General features: G+C 44.7%; 1 protein-coding gene across 1 annotated transcript in view; it reads right to left on the bottom strand.

Annotated features, from left to right (window-relative positions):
* Positions 1-12869, bottom strand: part of EFCAB13 (EF-hand calcium binding domain 13) — a 236485-nt gene that overhangs the window by 92631 nt on the left and 130985 nt on the right. The window contains exon 37 of the mRNA XM_084808226.1: positions 1589-1732. Coding sequence (XP_084664352.1) covers positions 1589-1732 — 144 coding nt within the window. The remainder of the gene's footprint in view (positions 1-1588; positions 1733-12869) is intronic.

Raw genomic sequence — 12869 nt, 5'->3', positions numbered from 1 at the left:
GGTAGCCCCATCTGAGGACAAGTAACTCTGTTGCATTGATCCAATCACACCTAATGAGCAAACTTCCCTCAGCTTGATCTGGAATTCAGCCCTTTCCCCTCCCCACATCCTGGTGAACATTGGTAGTGATAAGGAGGACTTCCTTCCAGCTTCTGAGAGTCCCCCATTCCTCCCACTCTGGAGTCTTGAGTGCTGAAATAGCAGTGTTCCCAGCATGAAGGACCTTGGGAAATACAGTTTTCTAGCCACCTGAGAGTTCAGCATTCATGCATGCCAGCCATGCTGGAAACCACATGTCCCAGGGCCCCTTGCACCTGGGTTGCTGTTGTGAGCATCCCAGGTTTACGCAGCTCCAGGGCACCTGAAGCGTATACTAAAGACTCAGGCACTGCTGTGCCCACCACCTTCCTTGTAGGACCAGCTCAGACCTGAGCAACGTCTCAGAGAAAGAGGTGGACCTTATTGCTGTCCTAATACTTACATGGGGAGTCGGGCGACCAACAACCCCCCTGAGACCACTATCCTGCCAGACACTCCACCACCTGAGAAGGCTACAGGTTTGGAGGAACCCATGCACCCCGACTTGTCTCACTGCCCTCTGCTTCAGGCCCACCAGGATTGACCCCAGGAGCAGAGGAACTGGTCTGTCCAAGCAGAAGCCCAGAACCAGGGGTACAGTATCCATTTGGCAGCACAAGGGTGACTGTCCCTGAGTTCTACTTGTGAGGAAGAAGCCACAGTCCTCACATGCTCCAGATCAGGTCCTTGATGACAGGCCAGGAAGAAGCTGTTAAAAGCTAAAAAGCTGTTCCGGTAGGCCCTAATCAGTGCTGGAGCACGGTCTTATCCTGCTGTGCTCTCTTGCTATCCTTGATCACTCTGCTAAGGCAGATTTTGATCCCTATGGCAGGGGGTAGGAATAGGACAGGTGCCCTATAAAGCTCCATTTTCCAAGGTCCCTGGCACTACAATGCTATTGCAAGGAGTGGTGGAGGCTTGGCTTAAATTTTGAACCAAATAAGTACTTTGGGGGGAAATGGTGTTTGATTTGTTTTGTAGCTGAGTATTACGAGCAGAACAAGTTCATACACTGAGAGGTAATTACTAACTCTGGTGACACAACTAGTACAGATATGGCTGATCTACCCATCACACAAGAGGAGGCTGGTTGAAAAGGAGGCAGGCCGCAGCAGTGGTTAATGCAGAGGTCTGGCAGGAAATGGAGCTTTTGCTAATGTGTGATTGGCTGCTCCTAAGAGACAGTTATATGATATGCAAAAAGAACAGTACATTGTCTAGCACTTCCTAGAGCATACCACTTGAGGCTGGATGTGGGTATTTTTTTAAATGCTCTCCCACATTAAAGCCCTCAATGTGCATGGAAAGATGAGAAGGGTTCTAGCCTAGCCTTCACACTGGTGTGCTAGCTTAACTTGTATGTGGGAGAATTTTTATGTGGGAGAGCAGTCAAACATATAGCCCCCATCTCTGCAGTCTCAAGTGGTACAATCTAGTCAGGGCTGTATTATGTGTTATTTCTGCCCATTTGAGCGCTCTCTCTCTCTGTATCTCTCTCTCAGTTTCTTACTGTCCACCACTGTGTTCTTCAGTGCTTCCTTCATTTCCTCCTTGGTTAATGTGATGCGAATGGCAGCCAGCACGTCCTTCAGCTGAGAAACTTCAACTTTGTCATCATTCACTATGTTGACGAAGCTGTAGATATCGTGAACAACTGCAAAGAGGAAAGCAAGTCACTGAATTGCTGTAAGAGTGATATCTGTTTTTCATATGATTTGTACAAGAATTCACAGCCAACAGCTGGTGCATCCTGCTCCTGATCTTGGTTTAACATGTAGCTTCCTTCCCTGTCAAGGCCAAAGCTGGAAGCTGCACAGGAATATGTAGCCTGCTTTCCTTTGAGAACACAGGCAGAGATAAGCTCACAATGATTCCGTCATTCCAGTCCACGGTCTGAATAGGCCCAAACCGTTCCAGACCACTTCTGATCAGATTCTGGCTGTGAACTATAACGCCCACTGCGGTGCTGGAGCTGGGGCACAACAGCCCGAGTTCTCAATGCTATTTTTAACCAAGATTTGGATACGACAATAAGGCATGTTAGACATATAAAGTACCTATTTCCCCCCCAAATTGGCTTCACAATCAAGCTTTAACAGATGCATGGAGATCTTATCATATAGGGAGAAAAGCTTATATATTATATTCTTATAGACATAGAACATACTCCAGGATACACCATATTCACATGACCCCACTATTATTGAGTAAAATAGAGGATGTTGAAATAGGCCCATGGGTCTATGTAGATCAAGCACCCATGAAATATGCAATACAACTTTTCAAGAGAAGAACAGATTCTACATGGAAATTAAACACACTGCTCTTATAAATGAGGGATTGGTGGATAAAATGAGACAGAGATTTAAAAAAATAATGATCCATCTGTGACAGATACTTCATTAGTTTGGGAGGCATTTAAAGCTTGGCTGAGATGCCAATTTATTGTAGCAAGAATATGCCATAAGAAAAAGCATGATGGAAACCATAATATAATGTTGAAAAATTCAAGTAGCAGAACCAGAACATATAAACACAGGTACTAAAAGCAGTAAACAGCAGATGGACACAGCAAATGAAAAATTAAGATTAATGGATGCCTACTCAACTGCTAAAGCACCATTTTACTCAAAACAAAGAATATTTGAATATGGTAACAAGCCAGGGAAGTACTTGGAAAATCTCCTGAAGGATAAAGAAGATACACAGAAAATAAGCTGAAGACCAAAGCTAGATGGTGATAGAGTAGATACAAACCAAGAAATTACAAATGAGTTTACACTCTTCTATGAGAATCTAGAATATAAATCTAATAAACCTGATGAAGCAGAAATCCATTATTATTTAGATAGTACATATGTAACTAGGCTTAATAAGGACCAACAGGATTAATTAGAGACTGAAATCTCCACTGAAGAGGTTAAATGTGCAATTAAAAATATTAATATTGGTAAAGGACCAGGCTCAGATGGGATTATTGGGGAATTTTATCAAGAATTTAGTGATTTGCTAACTCCAAGACTGATTAAAATATTTCTCAATTTTTTATTGAAAAGAAGTATACCTACCTCTTGGAATGAAGTACATATAATTATGATCTATAAGCAAAAAAAAAGCTGAGAAACCAGAATCGTATAGACCAAATCCATATTAAGTACCAATTATAAACTGATGAGCATAATGGCCAACAGGGTGTATGAAATCTTGGGAGATTATATAACAGAGGACCGAACAGGCTTTATGAAGTGGAGGCAACTTGCTTGGAACACTCAGACAATAATACATTTGATGATCATATACAGAGGACAAAACAACCAACATCATTCTACTTTGTAGATGCTGAAAAAGCATTTGATTCCACTGAATGGAGATTTATGGATAATACCCTCAAGAGGTTTGGATTTGGCCCATTTTTTTGTAATCTGATTCAGCTTATTTACACAGCAGCGTTTGCTAGGATTCTGATACACGGCATAATGTCGCCTATAATAACACTACAAAGAGGCATTAGACAAGGATGCCCATTGTCACCATAAGTTTTTAATTTATGTACTGAAAGCTTGGCTTAACAGGTGAGACAAGAAGGGGGCATAAAAGGCATTACTCTAAATCAATATGAATGTAAAACAATGCTATATGCAGACAATGCAAGAGTGGGATTTTTTAATGCAAGACCCTATGAGATCAGCTAGAATTCTCAAGAACAAGTTATATGAATTTGGTAATGCATCTGGATATAAAGTGAACCCAGGAAAATCAGAAATTTTATCATTACATATGAGGAGGGAGCAAAAAGTAGAACTCGGATGTATAACAGGCTCAAATATTTGGGAATGATGTATGTAATCTAGTTGAAGATAATTATATGAGGTTGCTGGGTAAGGCTATACAGGATCTCAAGAAGTGCGCAGAATCGTGTTTCATGGCTGGGGAGAACTGCAGTCATTAAGATGAAAATTCTGCCTAGTTTTGTATTTCTGTTTCTTACATTGCCAATTAAGTTTCCACAAAGTTGTTTAAATAAAATCAATCAGAAATCAATATTTATATATATGGAACTATAAAGAGGTGAGGGTTAGATCACAAATATTGCAACAGGAGAGAGCTAGAGGAGGACTTTCAGTCCCTAATATTATGTATTATTACCAAGCAGCAATATTAGCAGCTTTGGCAGAGTGAACTCAACCATTTAGAGGTACCCCACCTTGGACTGGGGAACAAGTAGAGATCGATATACCCCTAGGAGAATGGATGTGGTATACATGACAGGAGAAAGGGAGGATACAGACACATATAATCAGAGAGGCAATTCTCAAAATTTGGGGGAAAAGAGACGTAGCTTGGTGGAGAGGGAACAGTTTGGAGAAGAGTGGCTGAGCTGTGTCTGTTGAACCATCTGCCTGCCACTCAAGGCTCAATTCAGTGTCTTCTGCTCCCTAACAGGCATATAAGGCGGGGCCGCCAGAGGCAGTGCCTGGGCGCCGCGCCGTGGCACCGCGCCAAGTGCAGCACTAAGCGCATGCTTAGCATCGCACTGGGTGCGATGCTGGGTGTTTTAACAGTTGTGTAGATTTTAAGTATTTAAAAGTCTTGGTTGTTATAGTATAATTATTTTATTGTATTTGATTGATAATTTGTATTGTGGTTTTAGTGGGTTATATATCCGTTTTTATCTTATGAAATGGGGCAGCCAATTGTGGAAGATTATGTGGAGGTGTTGGAGCTTACCTTGTCTCCTCCAGTAATCCACCAGTTACAAAGAAGTGTTCCTTTAGTTATTACTCCGATCTCAGATTATAAAAAGAAAGATGATCAGTCTGGGAATGTTTTACCCTTGGGAGGAGTTGAGGAAGTTAGTGTTCCTCCATCCCTCTTGATGCAGACAGAGGGAAATGGAGAACTAAGTATGAGAGGTAATGGTAGAACAGGGAGAAGGATACAAAGACGACAGACTTTATTCCATCATATGGTAACACTGTTGTGGCTCTGAGCATAGCTTCTTATTACCCTTGGATGTATTAGACACTTGTTCACTTGGTATGTTAATTACTGATCCAATAGATGAGCAGGTCTTGGGAAGTACCTGCTTAAATAGCTATTTTAGTGTGGAATTCGGTAAAATGAGAATGGAAGATTTTTTTTATCTACTCCGGTAGAGAGCGAATCCCCCTCAAAATTAGAACAAAGTATTAAATACAGAGAAAAAAGGAAGGTATAGGATACCTCCCTGGTTGGAGAGTCACCTGTATCTAGTGTGGTTAACAAGGAGGGTGTTGGAAGGAAATCCTCTAATCAATGTGCTGATAAAGTCCAGGCCACACACAATTTGTGTAATAATTCTATAAGCGATGCTATTTTGGAAATTAAAGATCTAGTAGGAGTAATAAAAGATGTGTTGGGATTAATAGCTGGAATGATGAAAGAATGGTTTAAATCTCAGTCAGAGAATCACCTTACCGAACAGAAGAAAGCTGATCCTCTGCTCTGGATTGACAAGGTAGAAGGATATAATCTATCACCTACTACTGTTGCTAGAATTGATGGCATCACTCTTGAGGAATTGTTGTGTGTGGGTCAGAACCCCTCTGAGTTAGCTTCTGCCCCAGTCCCTGAACAGATGATAAAAATAGAGATTTTACAACTAAATCATTGGTAGGTGAGGAGGTCCCAAAAGGGTTGAAGGAAGGTGTTAAGAAGGCCAGGAAGGTGTTAAGAAGGCCAGGAGAGCCAGGGCCTGCAGGAGAGGCCACCACCACTACCGGGGAAGAGGCGGGCCTGCTGCTGCTGGGCCTGCTGCTGCTGCCACCGCCGCTGCCACCACCACCAGGCCTTCCCTGGAGACTTCTGCCTGGCAGACCGCCAGTCCCTGCAGGACCAGGCCCCCAGGTACCGAGCCAGCTGTGCTGCTCCACCTGCCCTCCTGGAGGGGCTACATAAGCTGGCTGGCTGAGGTGGCCTGGGAGAGCCAGGGCCTGCAGGAGAGGCCACCACCATCACCGGGGAAGAGGCGCGCCTGCTGCTGCTGGGCCTGCGGCGGCAGCGGCTGCTGCTGCTGCTGCCACCACCACCACCACCTGGCCTTCCCTGTGGACTCCGGCCTGGCATTATTTTTAAGGGGATTTTTAATTGTTGTGTATGTGTGTGTGTGTTTTCTTTTTCCTGGGGGATTTTGTTGTGGTTTTAGGGGTGGGTAGCCTGCCTGATAGGCGGGAGCGAGGGGGCATGTGTCCACCTGATGGAGGCAGTGGGGGGAGTGTTGGGGGCCAGAAGATACCGAGGCTGGGCGGCAGGCGCTGGCGGAGCGCTAGGGGCAGGCCATGCCAGGTAAGGGGAACAAGGGAAAGATGTGTAGTATCTGTCCCCTGCTCTGGGCCTGTCCAGAGCCAAAGGATGGCTGCGGGAGGCATGACCCCATCTTCTGGCCTTTGTTTGCTGCTCTGCAATGCCAGGTCTGTTACCCAGAAAACCTCCCTCATTCATGACATGATCCTGGATGAGGGTGCAGACCTGGCATGTATTACGGAGACCTGGCTGGCCAAGGCTGCTGCTCCAACCCTTGCAGCCATGTGTCCAGCTGGATTTTCGTATGCACAGCAGCTGAGGGCTGGGGATCGGGGAGGTGGAGTGGCTGTTATCTACCGAGAGTCCTTGGTCTTCACCAGACCCCCTCTCCAGGAGACCAAGGTTGCTGAGTGCATGTACTGGAGGTTGGGCCTGAAGGGCAGTCTGGGGATTCTGCTCGTGTACCGTCCACCGCGCTGCACGACTGACTCCCTGGCCGAGGTGCTTGAGGTGGTCTCTGATGTGCATGTACAGTCCCCTAACTTACTGGTGTTGGGGGACTTCAACGTACATTCGGAGGCCATCCTCACAGGAGCACCTTGGGACTTCATGGAGACCATGGCCTCCTAGGAGCTGCACCATATTCTAACTGGGCCCACCCATGTAGCCGGTCATGCACTAGACCTTGTGTTTGTTTCTGGAGAAGTGGGGAGTGACCTGGAAGTCGGGGGTATATCCACCACCCCCTTGTCATGGTCAGATCACTATCTGGTGACGTTGGACTTCTCGGTTCCACAACCCCTCTGCAGGGGTGGAGGACCCATTAAAATGGTCTGCCCCAGGCGTCTTATGGATCCAAATGGATTCCTGAACGCGCTTGGGGATTTTCTGGGGCATGCCAACGGCCACTCGGTCGAGACCCTGGTGGGTGGCTGGAATGCCGCAATCACTGGGGCATTAGATCAGGTGGCTCTGAAACGCCCTCTCCCCCTGAACAGGGCTCGGACTGCACCATGGTTCAATCCGTGGTTACGAGCTCTGAAACAGGAGGTGAGATGGCTAGAGCGCTGGTGGCGGAAGTCTCGCTCCAAAGACGATCAGACACGGGCTAGAGCTGTATCTTCAGCCTATCACATGGCGGTGAAGGCAGCAAAAAAGGAATATTATGCTGCCTCCATCGCGTCTGCAGAGTGCTGTCCCAGGAGGCTGTTCCAAGTGGTCCAGAGCCTGGTCGGTCCTGTGGCTCCGGAACCACTGGAGCATTCTAAGGCCTCCTGTGAGGCCTTGGCAAAGCACTTTGCAGATAAAATTGATCAGATTAGGTGTGTTACTATGCACGCTGTGGATACAGTTAGTGAGCAAGAGGCGGCCTGTAGCAAACCGGTTTTGTGGGATCGGTTCCAGCTTCTCCCTCCTGATGAAGTGGACAAGGTGCTTTCATCGGTATGGCTGACTACCTGCTTACTTGATCCTTGCCCATCTTGGCTCATTATGAGCTGCAGAGAGAGACTGGGTGAGGGGATCAAGGTGGTGGTGAATGCCTCCCTTGAGGAGGGAGTGATGCCATCAGCCCTCAAGGAGGCAGTGATAAGACCGCTCTTAAAGAAGCCCTCCTTGGATCCTCAAGTTTTGAACAACTTTCGCCCAGTCTCAAATCTGCCATTTTTGGGCAAGGTGATTGAGCGGGTGGTGGCGGTGCAGTTGAAGGCACACTTGGAAGAAACTGATTATCTAGACCCATTTCAGTCGGGCTTCAGGCCTGGGCATGGGACAGAAACGGCCTTGGTCACCTTGGTAGATGATATGAGGAAGGCTCTGGATAGGGGTGAATGCTCCTTCCTTGTTCTCCTCGACCTCTCAGAGGCTTTTGATACCGTTGACCACGGTATCCTCCTGGACCGCCTGGAGGGGTTGGGCACTGGGTGGTTCCGGTCCTTCCTCTCCGGCAGGTACCAGAGGGTAGCACTGGGAGAGGAGGTTTCGGACCCATGGCCACTTACTTGTGGGGTGCCACAGGGTTCCATCCTCTCCCCGATGCTATTTAACATCTATGTGAAGCCGCTGGGGGCTATCATCAGGAGGTTTGGGGTGCAGTGTCATCAATATGCGGATGACACGCAGCTCTACCTCTCGTTTAAATCTTCACCAAGGTTGGCCGTAGAATCCCTGTCCAAATGTCTGGAGACGGTGAGTGGCTGGATGGGGAGGAATAGGCTGAAGCTGAACCCTGACACGACTGAGGTACTTTTGGTGGGAGACAAGAGGAGGTTGGGGGATGTTGACCTGGTGTTGAATGGGGTACGGCTACCCTTGAAAGACCAGGTCCGCAGCCTGGGGGTCATTTTGGACTCCCAGCTGTCCATGGAGGCTCAGGTGTCAGCTGTGAGCCAGACAGCGCTGTATCAACTCCATCTGATACGGCGGCTGCGCCCCTTCCTTCCCGACCATCTGCTCCCATCGGTAGTACATGCCCTGGTCTCCTCTCGTTTAGACTACTGTAATGCGCTCTATGTGGGGTTACCCTTGAAGACGGTTCGGAAACTGCAGCTGGTACAGAACGCGGCGGCTCGCCTGATTAAAGGCAGCCGCCGGCAAGATCACATCACTCCAGTGCTGAAGGAGTTGCACTGGTTACCAGTTGTTTTCTGGGCCAAATTCAAGGTGTTGGTTTTGACCTTTAAAACCCTATATGGTTCCGGCCCAGGCTATCTTAAGGAGCGCCTCCAGCAGCACCAGACAGGCCGCTTAACAAGATCAGCCTTGGATGGCCTTCTCTCTGTCCCATCAGCCAGGACAGCTAGACTGGTGGGGACGAGGGAGAGGGCCTTTTCTGTGGTGGCCCCCACTCTGTGGAACTCCCTCCCTAGGTAACTCCATCATGCCCCCTCTTTAATGAGCTTCTGTCATGCATTAAAAACGTTGTTGTTCAGGCAGGCATTTGGGGTGGGTTAGGGTATTTTAGAAAATGTTTTTATTGTAGAATTTTATTGTTTTAAACTGTTTTTATTGTATGTTGTACATTGCCCAGAGTGGCTGGGTGACCAGCCAGATGGGCGATTAATAAATTTAATAATAAATAAATAATAAAAAGAAGGGGAAAATGTTATCCTGGGGTCTGGGGAGCTGTGAAGAAATCTCTTTCAGAACCCTCCCCAGCTGTGCGTGGTTGCAATAAACCTAAGGATAAAGTGCGAAAATATCAAAATACTAAGGGTACAAGTTTTAATTTTAATCCTCTTTTAAGATTATAGATAAAATGGATGCTGTTGGTAAGAGCACTTGTGGTAAAGGTAAACAGAAGAAAGCAACAGCTAAAGACCCCTCTAAAGGAAAAGAGAAATCTGGGAGTAAAGATATGGTAGATACGGAAACAGCCTTTGAACCCATTTATTTCAACAATATTGAAGTACCTCCGGGAGAGGATTGTGTTCATAGTAAATCAGAATCAACAGTGGAAAGGATGAAATTATCTGATAATAGGAGTCTGATAAAACCTGAGTCAAAACAGGGAAAGTTTAAGTTGAATATAGGCTCCAATGAGGGTGTTTCCCAGGTTTATCCGATCCCTGTTTTGATTTGGAATAGATACATGACATCTAGGGCTAAGAATATGAGACACAGAAGGAATGATGGCCCAGTTTGGAATAGCTATGCAAATCTAAACATGATTCCTACTCCCCGGGGTCAGCAGCAGTTTTGGAATAGGAGACATGATGGTAATTGAGGGCAGGGGGGTAGACAAGACTCTGGAAGTAGGCATTGGTTAGAATATGGTCACTGAAATGAATTGAGTGTAAAAGACTCCAGGAATAAGATTATTAAATTTATATCCTGGAATATAGCAGGCTGGTTTAATAAGATGGTTGATAATAGTTTTGTAGATTATATGAAACAATTCCATATACTATGCCTTCAAGAAACATGGGCCAAAGAAATCTCTTTACAGGGGTTTGCTTCTTATTCTCAACTTGCTATTAGAGAGAAAAATAAAGGAAGGCGTAAGGGAGGACTGGCATTATGTGTTTCAACCAGCTTAAATGTGGTAGTAGAAGAACTTACAACAGTTTCTCCTAATTTTCAAGTAGTTTACCTATGTAGCCCTGGGATCTTCAGTTTAGTCTGTGTTAATGTTTATATTCCACCTGCAAGTTGTAGGAACTGTGTGAGTAAAATCTGGGCACTTTTAGATACACAGTTTGGGAAAATTATGGAAGAATACCCACAGATACCTCTCATTGTGATGGGTGATTTTAATGCCAGATTAGGAAGTAGCAAAGGAGAAGGGGACAGCAGAGGATGAGATGGCGAGATAGCATCACCGATGCAATGAATATGAACTTGAGCACACGCCAGGAGAGAGCGGAGGACAGGAAGGCCTGGCGTGCTATGGTCCATGGGGTCATGAAGAGTCGGACATGACTTAACGACTGAACAACAACAAAGGAAGTAGCAACACAGCCATGGCAGATAGAATTGGTTTATTGAATGAGGATCTGGAGGATGTAGTTCCCAGACAATCTAAAGATAAGATCGTTAGTGAATCAGCTATTAGGTTGTTTAACATTATTTATAAATATCAACTAACCATTTGCAAAAGGTCAAAGCTAGGTGATCCCGAGGGCCAGTTTACATTTTCTTCTTGTAGAGGTGGAAGTATAATTGACTATATTCTGTTATCACCCACAGCAATCCCTTTTTGGGGGAACCTTTATGTGGGCGGAAAACCAGAAAGTGACCATCAACCCCTATTGATAGAAATGGATAATTTTATCACTTCAGTTACTTTAGAAGAAAACCAAACTCTAGCTTACATTCAGTGTGGCCAGCGCTGGCTTAAATGGGACTCGAACGTCCAAAGCAGGGTCCAGAATGTGCTATTTAGCTCTGGTATGATAATTTGGAGGAAAGAGTTTTTGAAGGAAGAGGCTGAGGTGTGGGATACTTATAATTATCTTTTCCAAAAATTAAAACCTTTGCTAAGTAATTCATGTGGTACTGAGAGCAAATTTAAGTCTGGTGCAGAATGGTTTGATGCAGAGTGTAGAAAAAGGAAGCAAGCACTAATTATCTCAGCAAGGAAAATAAAACAGAACGATAGTAGTTTTACACTGTCTGAATTGTTGCATCAATGAAGAAGATACAAGCAACTCCTAAAGAAGAAAAAAATGCTTCACTGCAGACATCTTTGGCAGGAGTTAGAGCAGGCTGCAGTTGGGAATGACTCTGCAAAATTCTGGTCATTGGTGGCTCAAAAATCTAAGCAATTGAGAGTTGGGGTTGATGCTTATATTCTGGCTGAAAAATGGGAAGTTTTTTTTACACAAGCTTTTAATTTAAAGTTTCCTAATGCAGAAGTAAATTTATATGTTAAAATTCCCTTAACTGAATGAAACGGATCGGTGGCCACCAGTAACATCATCAGAGATTAAAACATTGATTAAAGCATTGAAGCTCAATAAAGCCGCTGGTGAAGATATGCTACCTTCAGAATTATTTCTTGATAATCTTCACTGGTGGACCCCTGTGCTTGCAAAACTGTTCTCTTATATAAATATCTGTGATAGACTTCCCAAAGGTTGGGGGACAAATATAACAGTTCCAATTTATAAGAAAGGGGATAAAGCTGATCCTGGTAACTTTAGGCCTATAAAGTCTCCTGGATGTGACATCAAAATTGTATGCATGGTATTTATTGCTTAAAATGGAAGACTGGGTCAAGTATAATAATGTCATTGTAGAAGAACAGGAGGTTTAGACGCGGAAGAAGTACTACTAACCAATGCTATGTCTTGAATCATCTTATTAATAAGTATGCTAAGGCGCCTAAGAAATATTTGTATGCAGCATTTGTAGATCTTACAGCAGCCTTTGATAGAATTAACCATGAAAGGTTGTAGATAAAAGTTTGGAACTCCAATACTGATTATTTACACTTATCAGAATTTTATGTTCTGATACATATATGAGAGTGAGAGTAGGTTTGAATGGGCAGCTGTCAGACCGAATTCCCACCTCAAATGGAGTACATCAGGGCTGTTTGTTAGCTCCACTTCTCTTCAATTTATATGCTAATTATGTAATTTTGGAACTTAAGCAACCAGAGTATGTTCCTGTTTCAGTTTTGTCCCATAAAATATCAATTTTACTATATGCTGATGATAATAGTTTTGGTTTCACACACCCAAATTGGGATGAGCCGTTTGCTAAAAGATTTTGGTGCACTTTGCCACAAAGAACAACTTAATGTAAATTATACCAAGACAAAAGTTCTAGTGTTTAGAGCATGTCCTGGAAGCATAGATGGTTTTCGGATAGGCAAGTAATTGAACCAGTGAGACACTTTAACTATCTTGGTATAAGGTTTACTGATAGGAGCAATTGGATTCATCATTTGACCTCTGCAGTACTGAAGGTCTCTAGATCATCGCAAGCAGTCTTGGGTTTTACTAGAACCAAAGGCGGTAATATGAACACTCCTGCCTTAAGAGTATATATAGGAAAAGTCCTCC

This window comes from Heloderma suspectum, chromosome 6 (assembly GCF_057233095.1).
Source record: "Heloderma suspectum isolate Gila_16-S chromosome 6, 16-S_ref, whole genome shotgun sequence".
In the NCBI taxonomy this organism is placed as follows: domain Eukaryota; kingdom Metazoa; phylum Chordata; class Lepidosauria; order Squamata; family Helodermatidae; genus Heloderma; species Heloderma suspectum.
This window is presented reverse-complemented; position numbering and strand designations above follow the sequence as displayed.